The 15,146-nt window shown below is 39.9% G+C and overlaps 1 protein-coding gene across 1 annotated transcript in view; it reads left to right on the plus strand.

Moving 5' to 3' along the window:
* UCHL3 (ubiquitin C-terminal hydrolase L3) overlaps positions 1-15,146 on the plus strand; it is a 79,397-nt gene that overhangs the window by 22,134 nt on the left and 42,117 nt on the right. The window contains exons 4-6 of the mRNA XM_089680487.1: positions 8,538-8,694; positions 10,918-11,003; positions 13,180-13,227. Of these exons, the coding sequence (XP_089536613.1) occupies positions 8,538-8,694; positions 10,918-11,003; positions 13,180-13,227 (291 nt within the window). The remainder of the gene's footprint in view (positions 1-8,537; positions 8,695-10,917; positions 11,004-13,179; positions 13,228-15,146) is intronic.

Raw genomic sequence — 15,146 nt, forward strand, 5'->3', positions numbered from 1 at the left:
ACCCGTATGAAGCACTCTTATTTAAACTTTAGTGGGCCTACTTCGTCCTGAACGGCAGCTGGCATCGCATCTATTTATGGCTACCAAGCTGATGATCGCGAAGGCTTGGAAGACTCCCCTCCTCAGCTTCGAGGCTGTCAAAAATCAGATTAACTTTATCATGGTTAATGAAAAGCTGATGGCTATACTGTTAGACACCCATACAAAGTTCCTGCAGACCTGGCGTCCCTGGCTTGATATAGCCCAACCATCGAGATTCGACCAGTCCCTCTTGTCGTTATAAGAGTTACATATTATTTTTATTTTTTTTCCGTCGCGGTCCCCCTGGAGCCGTTTTTTTTTTTTTTTTTTTTTTTGTGTCCTTTCTCTTCGTTCCTCTCTTTCCTTCTGTTTAGTCTGTCTTTACGATATTTGTACTGATTGTGATTTCTGCCTTGAGTATCGTACCAGCAATACTATATCCATATGCCGGACTCCATCGGGAGCCCAGAATATAGAGTATCAATATGCATTCAGTGAGGCTTCATTTTCCATCTTTCCCGCCTTCTGTTTGCAGATATAGTGACAACTTTTTCTTTTTAGTTTATTATGTCATTGGTCTCTAAATGTCTACCATTTTTGCAACTCATTGTTTTGTTTTCCTTTTTTATATACGGCACTTGTGTATGAAGTTTATTTTTTTGTCTTTCCATCAGTACATACTCTGTATTATTGATCAGAAAACTTTGTATGTTTTATTTATGTCAGTCAGTGCATCTGTTTTTGACTGATTCTCTGATGTTATCTATTCTGCAATAAAATTATTTGTAAAAGAAAAAGCCCGCCTAGAATTTGCCAGAGCCCATGCGGAAAAATTAGACTACTGGGACTCTGGAGTGATGACACCAAGATAAATGTTTTTGGAACTGATGGCTTCAGAACTATATGGTGTCGTAAAGGTGAGGAGTACAAAGAAAATTGCATGGTGCCTACAGTGAAACATGGAGGTGGCAGTGTCCTTCTGTGGGGCTTCATGAGTGCTGCTGGTGTCAGGAAGCTGCATTTCATTGATGGTATCATGAATTCACAGATTTACTGCTCTGTATTGCAAGAGAAGATGCTACCAATGCTCCATGCCCCTGGTCATTTTTCCAACATGACAATGGTCCAAAACACACATCTAAGGCCACTGTTGCATCTCTGAAGAAGAACATGGTGACAGTGGCCAAGTATGTCTCCTGATCTGAACCCAATTGAACACCTATGGGGAATTCTGAATAGACAAGTTGAGCATCACTCTCCATCCAGCATCCAGGCTCTAAAAGAGGCCATTCTTGAAGAATGGGAAAAAAAATAGATGTTGCAATATTTCACCAACTTGTTCATTCCATGCCTCTAAGACTTGGTGCTATCATAACAAATCATGGGGGTCGTACAAAAGACTAGATGGATTAGTTTTTGTTGTGAGGTGTATTCATTTTTGCATCAACTAATTTGAGTAAAACTGAAGATTTTGTAATGTAAGTTATATTTATTAACCTTACTTTTATGAAATGAGCTAAACAAATGTTCTATAAAACTCAGTTTTGTCAATTTTGGAAATGATTGTTGTGCTCATTCAGATGTTGATTAAAATCTTACTTTTCAACGATCAGAACATACTTGATTGTTCCCTTTTTCTTTTTGCCCCCCAACCCCCACCGCCTGCTGTGTTCTTATCACTGCCCAGCCCCTCCCTCCATCTGCTCTGCCTCCCCCTGTGCCCACCCACACTCCAGTCCTTCCTTCCTTCCTTCCACCCACTCCTTCCCTCCTTCCACCCACCCCTTCCTTCCACCCTTCCCCCCCCCCACCCCTTCTTTCTCTTCCTTCCACCCTTCCCCCTACCCTTCCTTCCTTCCACCCACCTGTTCCTTCCCCCTCCTTCCTTCCACCCAACCCTTCCTTCCTTCCACCCAACCCTTCCTTCCTTTCTCTTGCTTTTTTTTTCTCTTGTTTTGGTTCAATGCTTTGCAGGCTCCTAGTAAAAAAAAAAAAAAAAAAAACCAAAAAACTAATAATAATAAATGCACATTTTTGTTATCTTCAAAAGAGGTGCTTGATTTATTTGATTTATTTTACAGGGGACTTATCCTTTTAATCATTCTTGATTAAGGTATTTCCACTGTTAGACATGATCTGGTAATGCATTTTTGCTCTCTGTGGTATGCATAGCAGAACTTGTTTTTCAACTGTATCCCAGGGAGGCTAATGTTTTTGTCATGCTGTATTGATTTTTTTAAGTGTAAACCAGGCACATTACTTATTATGTGTATTGTCAGTGTGTAAATATTGTGTTTTATAGACTGTTTTAAAGTGGGCCTTCACTCTCAATCAACATGGATTAGTTTTAATCCTTATGCTGCTAGCATTAGTAAATAGACAGGAAAGTATATCATATGTACTTAAACTTTTTTTTTTTTACATTTCTTAAGTTACTTTCTGGTTTCTATGCATAGGCAAATGATGTCATACATCCCAGCAGTCTTCAGTAGGGGAGGGAGGGTTCTCAGCACAGCCTATGCCTGAGCTAAGAACAGATGGATTCCAGAAGTAAATGATTCATGAATCATAAGCAAAACAAAGCATGGAGACATGGGTGGATTGGAGAGTTTGCTTTGCATAATAAAAATGAATTAAATAGCATTTTTGGTTTGTGGTGCTCTGAAGCAGTGCAGTTCCACTTTAAATATTATCCTATTTTTTAAAAGAAGTTGCCTTTTTCAGGTTGTCAGTAAAAAAAAAAGTGTTCTTTCAGTAAATGTTCCATGTTTTGTTAGTAGAAAAAACCTGTGAGCTTTTTAAGTTATCCAGAGCTCCATTGGAGAGATTTTATCCTCACCTACTGTTACTTTGACAGTAGCTTCAAAAAACGGGAAGTGAGTGAAGATCTAACGGACAGAAATGGAAATAAAAAGCTGCTGAGGGATTCTGGTAGTCATACTCTACTGGAAAGATAGCATTTTTATTCCTGTCTGTGTTGCTGTTGGAGAGTCTTTTGTTGCACGTATACTTAAATCTTCAGGTAAATAGCTTTTTAATGGAGTGGGAATAATAAAATCTTACAAAGGATATGTAATTTTGTTCAGCCAGTTTTGTGATCCAGGCAGTACAGCTAGATAGCAGAACCAGGCAGTTATGCAATGCATTTGGGCCGCAGACCTGCTTCTATTTTGAAAGTGGACAGTGAAGACAGAGGTGTTTAAATAATCCTTTTTTGCTCTTTCCTCCTGTTAGTGGTAATTGTCTAGCATTGCTGGTTGTTATTAACCATCATCTTCATGCTCATCCTCCTCATCCTATTATGAGAGAGGGAGGGATCTTGTTACAAATTCAAGTAACTTATCACATGTAAAAACAGATATAGAATGTACCTTACGTGGAGACCACCCATTCTAACATACAACAGGCCCTGTTAGGTTTTGACATATCAGGTTGTTTCAATGTAAACAGCCCAGGTGCTTAGAAAAGTACTTATTGACATGTTAATGGTTCAAGTGCCTGGCCCAACCTCCTTCTGCCGCCTGACCTTACAACTGGTAATTGAAGCTTGCTATCACAATAATGGGCCAGTAGTAAGGCTGGGAGGCTGGGGCCAGAAGAGTTATGCAAGCCATAGATGGGTCGAAAATCGGCCGATTTTTCGGCCGAAAATAAAATCGGCCGATTTTCGGATCGTTAGTGGGCTAAATGTTCGTACGTTTTTCGGTATTTTGGCAGATTTTTTTTAATCGGTAAAGTTGGAAAAAAAACGGCCGATTTTGCCGATCGGCCGATTTTCGCGGCAATGATGGGCAAATCTGCCGATCTTTTACCGATAAAATCTGCGCATGAGCAGTGACCTGCAAGAGGAAGACAAAAAGAACAAGAGGATGAAGATGATGAAGAGGATGAAGATGAAGAGGAATTCCAATCCGGCAAAAAGTGTCCCTGCAGAGAGCTCCGCTATTTCTTTGACAGTTCCTTGACATTTATAGCGGTTGCAATAATGTATCTATTTGTTTCCAAATAAAACCATCTGTATCTGAAATGGATACAAAGAGATACATTGTTGCAACCGCTATAAATGTCAAGGAACTGTCAAAGAAATATCGGCTGATTTTCGATCCATCTATGGCCTGCATTACTCCTCAGCCTAGGAAGTGTGTTGCGTAGCTTAAATTTAAACATTTGTTCAGGTGCTGAGGGGTTCCTACTGTGTGCTGACCGTATGGTTTAAGCTTGAATTATTATTATTATATTATTATTATTTTTTTTTTTTTAAATTTGTACATAATTGCATTGGTATGTTTGTATCCCCTGGAGTAAAGCTATCTTCAAAGCCAAAACAGAGCTTTAAGGCTCCATGCACACTGGGTGTTTTGATAACGCTGGTAACATTAGCTGTGTAAAGTCACATTAAAAACATGAGTTTTTTTAGCGTTTAGCAGCATTTTCCACTAAAAAATGCAAATGCAGGAAAAATGCTGCTAAACGCTAAAAAAACTCATGTTTTTAATGTGACTTTACACAGCTAATGTTACCAGCGTTATCAAAACACCCAGTGTGCATGGAGCCTTAAAGCTCTGTTTTGGCTTTGAAGATAGCTTTACTCCAGGGGATACAAACATACCAATGCAATTATGTACAAATTTAAAAAAAAAAAAAAATCCAAAAACACCCATTTGCGGAGATTTGCTACATTTTTTAGTGTTCGAGCACTTTTACAGCTGAAGAAATCCTCTAGAAACCAGCTAGTCCTGGGTTTTTTAATCCAGCCAAAAAACGTCCCTGTCAAACATTGATTACAGTCTGTGTGCTGACAGAAATAACATAGGATAACATGCTGGGGGGTTTACTAGCTGTAGAAAAAAAAACTTAAAAAGCCGAACACAGCAGCGGTAAAAAATGTCCAGTGTACATGAGGACTTAAAGAAATCACTGTGTGTTTATAGAAAGGTTGCAATTATCCTAGTGTTTCTGTTGTATTCTCTCTCCCTTCAGAGCACATCAGAAGCTGAAAAGGGATAAAGCTTTTTGTGTCATGTTTTATGACTCTGATTAATTGCTTGGAGAAAGGGTCTGCTTGTTGGCCCTGTGTGTGCCAATGTGCTCGACAGAAAGCAGGAAAGTCTCCGTGTGTGTGTGTGTGTGTGTGTGTGTGTGTGTGTGTGTGTGTGTGTGTGTACACGCGCGCTTCACAACACAACCTCCACCATGCTTTACTATCACCTGCAGACACGCATTGTACAGCTTTCCAGTTCTTTGGCGAACAAACTGCCTCCTACTACAGCCATATATTTCAAAATTTAAATCCTCAGTCCAGAGCACCTGCAGCTTTTTTTTTTTTTTTTTTTTGTTTTTTTTGTTTCTGCAGCCCAGTTCCTATGTTTTCATGCATAGATGAGTCCCTTCACCTTGTTTCCACATCAGAGGTATGTCTTTTTGTTTTTTTTGTGGGGGTTGCAATTTTTCCATGGAGACCATTTCTGGACAGCCTTCTCTAGACAGTAGATAGGTGTTCCTGTGTCCCACTTCTGACATCAATGGGGTATAAGCATGATGTGTCTTTCATCTGGTGCATTAAAAGAGAAGAATGAATTTAAAAAAAACAACACATTTATGCTTACCTAAGTGGGTGCATTATCGATTCAATGCTGCATCTGTCCCCACACCAGCTCTGTACTGAGCGATCAAACACAGCCGATCGCTCAGTTCGCCCTCACTGCTCTGAGCTGAGACCTGGGACTGAGTCTCTGGCTCTCTGTTTTGCCAGCGCTCGCTGAAGCACTGAGATGTGGAGGGGCTGGCCTAATTTCTCGGGGTATCGCTGAGAGGCTGGTCCGCTCTTCTCTTCAGAGTCTGGATCAGCTGAGTTACATCAGCCAACAGCAGACTTTAGGCCGCTGTCGGCCTGCAGAAAATGGGTCACAGGAGTGCAGAATGCACTGCACTTCTGTGACCTACAGGAGAATAACAGCCAAAATAGCTTTGGCTATACTTTTTTCCTTTTACGTTTCCTTGACCGACCACAGTGTTTATGGTCCTCAACATTGCCCGTTACTTTGTGCGTCTTTAAAAGTTTCTGTTTCTCCTCCAAAACAGCACATCTTGAAACCCCAGTCTGCTCTCAAATCTTTGCCTGCGAAAGACCGTGTTGATGTAGTATAATTACCTTGTGTCTTGTGTCTGTGCTCTGTATTCCCATGGTATATGAGCTGTAACATAAGTGTCTTGTACAATCTCACGCTAGTAGCAGAGTTTGGTTGTTCCTCACCCAGTTTTAAGCTTCCTGCACAGCTGTTTGTTTCAACCTACATATGAAATTGATGATCATTAGCACCTGCTTGTGATAAGTGGATAACCATACACTTGACTTTAATCTTACAAAATCCCTGACAAGTGTAAGAATTGATGCTGGTTTGAAGCCAAAGGATAGTCACATCACAAATTGATTTTATTTAGATTTTTTTCTGTCTGCTCACTTTGCATTTTGTAAGTTGATAAAATAATTGAAATACTGTGAATATTTTTGAAAGCATTCTTACTTTACAACACTTTCTTCACCTGCTTAAAACATTTTCACTGTTCTGTGCATGTGCAAGGTCTAACACTGCCTCAGATGTACACTTTGAAGCTGTGTTACTAGAGTGGTCCCTAGGGTTGATGTCACCCGGTGCAGCAACACATGGTGTCACCCCTCCAGAGAGGAAGGAGCGGTGCCAGTGTAGAGGTAAAATGAGTATCCCGATCCATGAAGATATGTATCCCCTGAAGCAACTGCGCATGTGCCGGTTTCAGGCCAAAGAAGCCGATCTCTGACTTTAGTACAGAGCTGCCACAGGTAACCCCTTACAGGCTGCAAACTGCTGAAGCTGATCCCACATATCACTATGGGTTGCAAGATCAGTTAACCCCATATAGGTTGAACCTATACGGGGTTAACTGATCTTGCAACCCATAGTGATCCACGGGATCAGCTTCAGCGGTTTGCAGCCTGTAAGGGTTTGTAGAAATTAGGATTAAGGTATTTTCTTAACTCTGTTCATGTTATAACATTTTTGCTGTGAAGAAGAGGCATGTGATCTCCGCTGAGTCAAATTCAGTTTTGATAACTGCAAAGTAAACCAAGCATCTGTGATAATATCTTGTAGGCAGAGAAACTGCCCAATAATCTTACAAAAACCTCTGGAAGAACCTGACATTGTGAATGGATTAATGGAATTTATTTACCAAAAAAATTAAACATATACAGCCTTATTCTACATAATTAAAAAACTAATCTTTATTTCATGATGGAATAACCTTTGGATGGTAATATATTTTCCTCAAAAAGCATTTTAAATCAAAAAAATCCGATTTTTGATTTTTTTTTTTTTTTTTTAAATCATTGATTTTTATCCACCCTGATTGTGTAAAAAGGCAGTTTGATCCTGATTCTCCGCATCTTCCAGTGTCCCTCTCTTATCTCCTTATAAGACATATCATGTGGAGTCACTCTGCAAATGCTCATTTTGGTGTGTTGCTAGAGAGAGAGGTGTGGTGGTTTTTTTTTTTTTTTTTTTGTTCCTGGATGATATGAGTGCATGTGATCAGCACAGGGCTAATCAGCACTATCCAGGCAGAGGTCAGGGGTTTGCATCCTCCTAGAGCAGAAATAAAACTCCTACAAGCTGTAACCAGTGCTCTGCTGAAGTCACAAGACTGCTGTAACTGCTAATTGGAAAAGGTATTTAGCAGTTTATATTTATGAAAATAATTGCATTTCCATGTTCTGTGTACTGTAAGAGACCAGATATAGTGAATGCAGGGTCCTGGGTTTAATAACAGTTTAATGAAAAAGATTTTACAGGTAAACTAAAAATTCATTTTATTTTTTTTTTTGTACTCTGGTGGCTAATGAAATTGTTGTGAATGAATGGGGACCAGCCATACAAAATGTCAGTTTTCAACTCTAATCTGGCACATGCTTTGACGATGAGAATTATTCATTATGTCCTCAACATTTTGAGGATTCCAGTCGTCAATCAAAGACATAAATACTACACCATCCCTAAGGAGGCCAGGCAGTGTGAGCTCCGCATTTGTTTGGGAAGGAGAATGTTGGATTTCCAATAAAGTCCTTGCTTTTTAAAGATCGTGTCTTGTGACTGTGTATAATCTTTTCAGATTCCTAAAGAGAATGTGTAATTTAGCCATTACTTATGATGGAGTGTGTTTAAACTGTTATTGCCCATTTCATCTAAACGGACTCTCTCTGTAACCTGAGCTAGAAACCTAAAACAAAGGCGCTGACAACTGTGTGTTGTTTAGCTGCTTCCATGCCACAGAGGCTGGATTCGTTCATATTCATGCTTGTAGGTAGTGTTATTGGTCTGCTGAATTGGAAATTCTTTATTTGTGATGGTGAGAATTTGTATGTCTGAGGTGGGTTTTCTGGCTTACCCTGTGAAGGAATGATGGATATTGTTGTCATTATGACAGTAATAAAATGTCATTTTAAAATGATTTGTAAAGTTATATTTTTTCCTTGTCCCCAGTATGAATCCTTTAAAGCAGAGGAGGAAGAAAAAATTAAATCCCACGGTCAAGATGTGGATTCCTCTGTATACTTCATGAAGCAAACAATAAGCAATGCCTGTGGAACAATCGGTCTTATTCATTCAGTGGCAAACAACAGAGAAAAGCTTGCTTTTGGTAACTAGGAACATTTTCCGTAACACAACCATACTCTAACCACCAGGTGGTGCTACAGTGCCAGCTGACATGTGCTCTTTGCAGCATTAATGGCTGTTTTGTTTGTGCCATGGACACAATGGCAACTTTCTTTCCGCTATAAAAACTTTGTGAAGTAAAGTAATATTTTTATTTCAAAAATGTTAAATTTGCATGTGGGTCATGACAGTTTGTCAGATAATGAGAAACGCTGCTGCAGAATTTACTAAAATGTAAACACAGAATTTGGAGCATAGGTGCATAGTAACCAATCTGCTTAGAACATCGGCTTCTTCAGGTAAAGCAGTTGAAAAGGCTTGAGGTTTTTTACCTTCATTCATTCTATGCATGAAGGTAAAAACGGTCTGTGTGCAGCAGCCACCCTAGTAGTTACCTGAGCCCCATCTTGATCTAGCGATGTGCACAAGAACCTCGGCTGTCCCGGGTCTCTGCCTCCTCATTGGCTGAGACAGCAGTGAGGCAATCACAGCCAGTGAGCCAATGAGGAGACAGAGTACGATGGGCAAATGGAGCAGCGGTTCCGGAGCACGTCTGCTCAGGTGCTTCCATAGCAAGCTACTTGCAGTGGCAGCACTAGGCAGGAGCCAGGAGCGCTGGCTGGGGACACAAGTCGAGGCGGATCCGGGCCGCTCTGTGCAAAACAACTACACAGAGCAGGCAATTATAACATGTTTGTTATTTAAAAAAGGAAAAAAAAACCTTTGTGTCACTTTTAAGCTTTGAAATTGAAAGGTAAAAACTGGTTGCCATGCTCCAGATTCTGTTTTCTCCAGTCTTAGTGAATTCTTTTGACTTTGCTTAACCTATTCGCACTGACTCTGCATATATGTGGCCTCTCAGCAGGTGGGCCTTGAGGTTGAGAGGCCACATATATGCATACCAAAATATAAACAAACCTGTGCTGAGAGTGCACACCCTGCGCACTTCCAGCACAATTCCCGGTGCCTAACAGAAAGTTCCCAATCGCTACCCGATCATGTGACTGCTGTGACAGCCAGTCATGGCAGTCACTTGACCTTAAACACTGCCCTGCCTCCTGGCATCATAAATCCCTTTAAAGCGCTGGGAGGCGCTGGTGTTAAAAGGGGTCTGTGGGAGGTCCGAACCCCATCCATGTTTCTCCTATGATACAGAAATAAAACCTAGAGGTGGTCTAGTTTTATAAAATTAGTAACTAGAATATAAGCAGGTTAGACTGGCAGAGGGCATGGCATGTTTTTTGTTTTTTTTTTCTTTCTTCTTTTTTTTTTTTTGTAAGTATATTTGCTCAGAATATGTTTTAATACATTTTTTATCTTGCCCTGCCCAACCTTCAACCCCACCCCTCCCTGATTTAAGGAGTGCTTTTGCATTGGCCATGGGATTTATTCTGGCTAACAAAATTTCATATGACTAATAGGGGTGGATTTACTAAAACTGGTGCGCTCAGAATCTGGTGCAGCTGTGCAGGATAGCCAGTCAGCTTCTAAATTCAGCTTGTTCAATTAAGGTTTGGCAATAAAACCTGGAAGGGGATTGGTTTCTGTGCAGAGTTGCACCAGATTTTGCCCTCTTAGGTTTTAGTAAATAACTCCCAAAGTGTCTATTTTAACAAAGAACTTTAAAGTGATAGAGAGAGAGATTTTTTCTTTTTAAACCAGCAGTAGCAGATCTCGTATTTTTATCGCCATAGGCTCACTTTGATCCTCTCCAGTGGATTATTCAGCAAAAAGATTTGGGACTTCAATTTTTCCTAATATTTTATACTACAGTTTTGCCGTGTTATACTTCAGAAACTCACTCTACATTGACTAAAACTTGTTGCCCTCATTATTGCTGTCTTTTATAATAATGGTATATTAGCTATGCTTACCCTTAGCCCCCAAACCACTTATTTTCACTTTAATAAACTGTATTCTGCTTTGTGATATCCCCAGATTTCAGGGTCTGTTCAGTCTGAGTGCTAGATTACGCCCAAGGAAAATAATGCTGTTAAATCAAGGGGCATTTTGATTAGTGTAATTAGGATTTACAGTCACACTCCACCTCACTTATTTTCACTTTTGTGGGTTTTTTTTTTTTTGTGTGCAAATATTTTACCAGCACCAAAAAATACTGTGAGGGCTGAGTTATCAGTGATCCTTATAGTGATCTAATCATAGTTGTCAAATCTGATTCTCATTGTTTTTATTTTTTTTTCTGTAGAAATTGACTCTGCTTTGAAAAAGTTTATAGATGAATCCCTTTCATTGAGCCCTGATGAAAGAGCCAAGTTTCTAGAAAGAGATGAAGTAAGCAAACTTTGTTTCAATTAAAAAAAAAATATATATAACATTCACAAATGATAATGTGCCCCTTGGAGCACTGCTCAGCTGTCTCTGGTAACTGTTCATACCACTTGTGGCTTTGCTAACAGTGAGTAACTTTATCTGATGTATAAGTATGCTGTGTCTGACAAAGGTTACTATCTCAAAATGCATTGTAGCAAAGTCACAAGACGGTTTCTAGTGGTTAGTGTTCAGCAGTTAGTGTCTGCCATCTTGCACAACTTTCTACTTTTGGCAATGATCAGATTCAGTGGATCCCAGTGACAGTTGAGCACATTTCCAGGAAGCAAATAACCTCATTACTTTTAGATCTTGCAAATTGATATGTTTTCTTCTGTACATTTTAGATACTGCTTGTACAGTGGTTTTATGTTTTCAGTGTGTGCAGCATTCTAGGCCTATGAATCACAGCTAGCCTAGGTGGTCAGAGCAGAAGTGGGAAGAATTGAGTAAACACCCCCCTCCCCAGTTTGGTTTAGCATCTTACCTTCAGAGTACTATTGCTATCACATGTACAGTCCTGGAAAGATGTACTTTTCAAATGGAAGGTTCTTCAAGCAGTTGCCGCTTCCTGGGTAGTAGTCTGTAATGTCTTATTCTGTGTTTGTAGATCATGTAAAAACACAAAACTCCTTCCAACAGACCCCCCCCCCCATTCCCCTTACCTATTTTTAGAGGTGTATAAGATCTTAAATTGCACCTATTACGTTGGAATTAACTGAAGTTTGGGTGGGCAGGGGGAAGTGGAGAGACATTTGCAGCATTTAACCTCTAACTTCTGTCCCCCGATGGTTGGGTAGAGGCATTTTTAAGGTGGTAATGCCATTAGAAATGAGAATAATCCTGTTTTTAGCTTTTCTCTCATTTTAAATCGGTCACCCAGTGACAGCAAAATGATTCTGAGATATGTTTTTGTCAGAATAATCTGCTTTCTAGATAGACCAAATGTTCAGATGCAGAACACATTGATTTCAACCTGTTGTTACTTGGTTCAAAGACATTGGTGTGATGGACCACCTAGCACCCCACCTGAGTGCTTCCGTCAGAGCTGCTTCCTCACTGCTGGAGCACAGGAACAAAGTATTATATCTGGGTATTGCATTCAAGAACTAGACGACACTACCTTAGGTGCAAGCACAAACTCCTTTATTGAACAGAAATACAGGTTTTTATACACTTTAGAAATAGGGGCAGTCCCCACATGAACAATAAAAACAAATCCCATCATGTAGAAACCTCCAGGAGTACTAGCCAACAGACAGAAACAATAGGTGATTTAATGAACTAAATTAACAATGGGAGAAAGACACAACAGTAAACGTGTAACACCTTAATAAACAGCTTACAGCAGAGAACCTCAGCATCAGGTTGTTTTGAGCTGATTATATTAACATCTGTTCTGAGTCTGTGTCTAGGAGGGGGGTTGAAGCCGTCAATGCTGGTTTGGGCACAGAGACCCCAAATCCGTATCCGAGCCCTCCAATTCTCAGAGTCTGTGTGTTTTGAGGAGACATGGACTTGAATCCCAAGTAAAGCTACTAAAAACGTTCCCCCAGGCACATACCTCCCAAAGAATAGAGCCCCCTCAGATGCCAGGGCCCATGGTAAGTAGGTAAGCGGCTAGCCTGCAGTCCCCCCCAAAAGCCACTAAGTGGTTTGGTTGGGTCTGTAACAATTTGGTTTCTGTAAACTGCTTTGTGGAAGCCAAAGCAAGCCTGACTGGAAAGACCCTGTATGGTTCTGCTGTTTAAAAAAAATCTTTTCATAGGCTTTCATAAAGTCTTTGTTAAACTTTGCCCATACAATATTTCTTTTTTCTTTCTTACGTTTAGCCTGAAGTTTTCTGATCTATGAGGGAACTATGTTAATTGCTATGTTGCGACCTCCCAAATTGCCATAAAATTATACTCGTAATAAATCAATGGAAATTTCTATGTATCTGTTTGATGCCGACTTGAAATCAAATACGTAGTTGTCTTCTGGAAATTACACCTTTTTTTGTCTTGGCATTCTCCCTTTCCATTTCCAGTACATATCGAGTTTTGTGTGTCTTCTGTGGCCTGGCCCTATTGTGGTATGTGTTGGAAGACTGTTTGAAATTATTAATATAAAGGGTTTTTTTTCTGTTCTCCTTAACCAGAGTATTCGTGTTACACATGAAAGTAGTGCCCAGGAAGGACAGTCTGAGGTAAGGTGTTTGTTTTTTGTTATTTTTGTTCCTCCACTGTTCTGTGCCCAGTTCTATGCTTCTGGTGTTAAAACTACAAATCTTACCCTTTACTGCAAAAAATGTTTGCAAATAAATGCAAAAACCTACAAAGGTACTTTTGAACAAAGCTTTCTGAACTGTATTATGCTATTTTTTTTCTCCTTTACACAAACCAAACATCTTGTCTGACAACATGTAGTAGGAGCCAGCAGTTTGCATTCGGAAACTGCTGATAACCAAGAGCAAAGGTTTCACTTACCTAATTAGGAAATAGAATCCGACAATGATCTTAGGTTCTGCTAAAGTAACGGTACCATTACACATATGTACCCCAAATACAACTTTAATACAGGAAAGGTTTTATTTATATAAAAGACAAAATACCCTTCTATGTTTTTTGGGGGTTTTTTGGTTTTTTTTTTTAATGTATTTATTTATTAACAAATTATTCCAAAAATAATAGATTTTTAGCATGTGAAAATAAATTACAGTAAATATGGCCTTAAATAACGATTTAGCCATGTTTTGTCAGCTTGAAGTACATGCAATAGGCAATTGAAGATGACATTACACTTCAGCTAGCGGCTGCCCAAATCTGTCACACCAGTAGTAGCGCAATAGCGGTTAGAGTCCTGCCAGTAAGAGCTTGTAATTTAGAGGGATAAGGAGTGGAAAGAAGTGTAGGATCCATGTCCAAATCTGATATGTAAATGTGAATGTAAGGGTCCTTTCACACCAATCCGATGCGCTTTGGTGTATTATCGTGCATTGCATTATAGCAGCCTATTCATTAGGGCTGCCCAATCCAAAAAAATTGTGCATGCAACATTCCCAGCACTGAGAAATGTGGTGTTGGAAGGACTGGAGAATGACAGCCAGCATTTGCATGGAGGGTAAAGGCTGCTTGTACTCTACAGTTTGGACCACTCTACAGATTGGACCATGTTCTCTAGCTATCTGTCGGACAATGATGGTGGGAACATTGAGAAATTGTTCACATGGTCCTCTGAGCATGCAAGGCACAATTTTAATTGTGTCTTTTTTTAATTGCCTAATGCAATCTTTCCTAACCAGGTATCCAATGCTGGCAATGACAGTCAAATCATCCTTGCTACCTTTTTCCAATCAGTTATAATGCCAATCAAATGCTGATGGGCAGCTGCAGTAGATGATTGTGAGGCAGTTGCACCCTCCTCCAAGCACCACCTTAATAACAGCATTGGGGTCTTATACTGATCTCAATAGCCCAATACATATGTATTTGGTCGGGGTGCAGTGCTGCACAGTACATTGAATGTTTAAAGTAGAACTATAGGCAAAACCCTTTTTTTTTTTTTTTTTTTTCCCCATTTTGGATAGTGCAAGGGAGGGTTGTAACCCCTGTCAGATTTTGTTTTGCCATCAGTGTCCCATTGCAGAGATTTCCCTTCACTTCCTGTCCCATAGCCAAACAGGAAGTGAGAAGAAATCCCTGCAAATTAAGGTAATTCCTTGGGGACCCCCAGGTCACCAGAACTAGTGTCCCCATTGGAAGGTTTCCCCACTATTACATTTCTGGGGACAAGCCAAAGTTTGGGATTTTCTTTTACTTTCACTTTCAATGATAATGGAAACAGAACTAATAGAGGATGAATCTCCCTAACTGGGACGCAGCAGTGAAAACTGACAGGTGTTCTAACCCATCTCTAACTGGAAATATTAATATTATACAAGTCACCAACAGCGGTTGTGCAGCACTTTACAAAATTAAGGAGCCAGTACAGTTCAATACAGGAAGAATCGGAGGGCCCTGCTCCTGAGAGCTTACAATCTGGCATCAAAGCTAATCGTGTAAATATTATGATTCCTATTTGGAAGGTTTGCAGTGGAGAGTATTATGTGACCACAATATATTGTTG

The sequence above is a fragment of the Staurois parvus genome, unplaced genomic scaffold (genome assembly GCF_062004578.1).
Source record: "Staurois parvus isolate SC_StPar_1 unplaced genomic scaffold, SC_StPar_1.0 ptg000243l, whole genome shotgun sequence".
Taxonomy (NCBI): Eukaryota; Metazoa; Chordata; class Amphibia; order Anura; family Ranidae; genus Staurois; species Staurois parvus.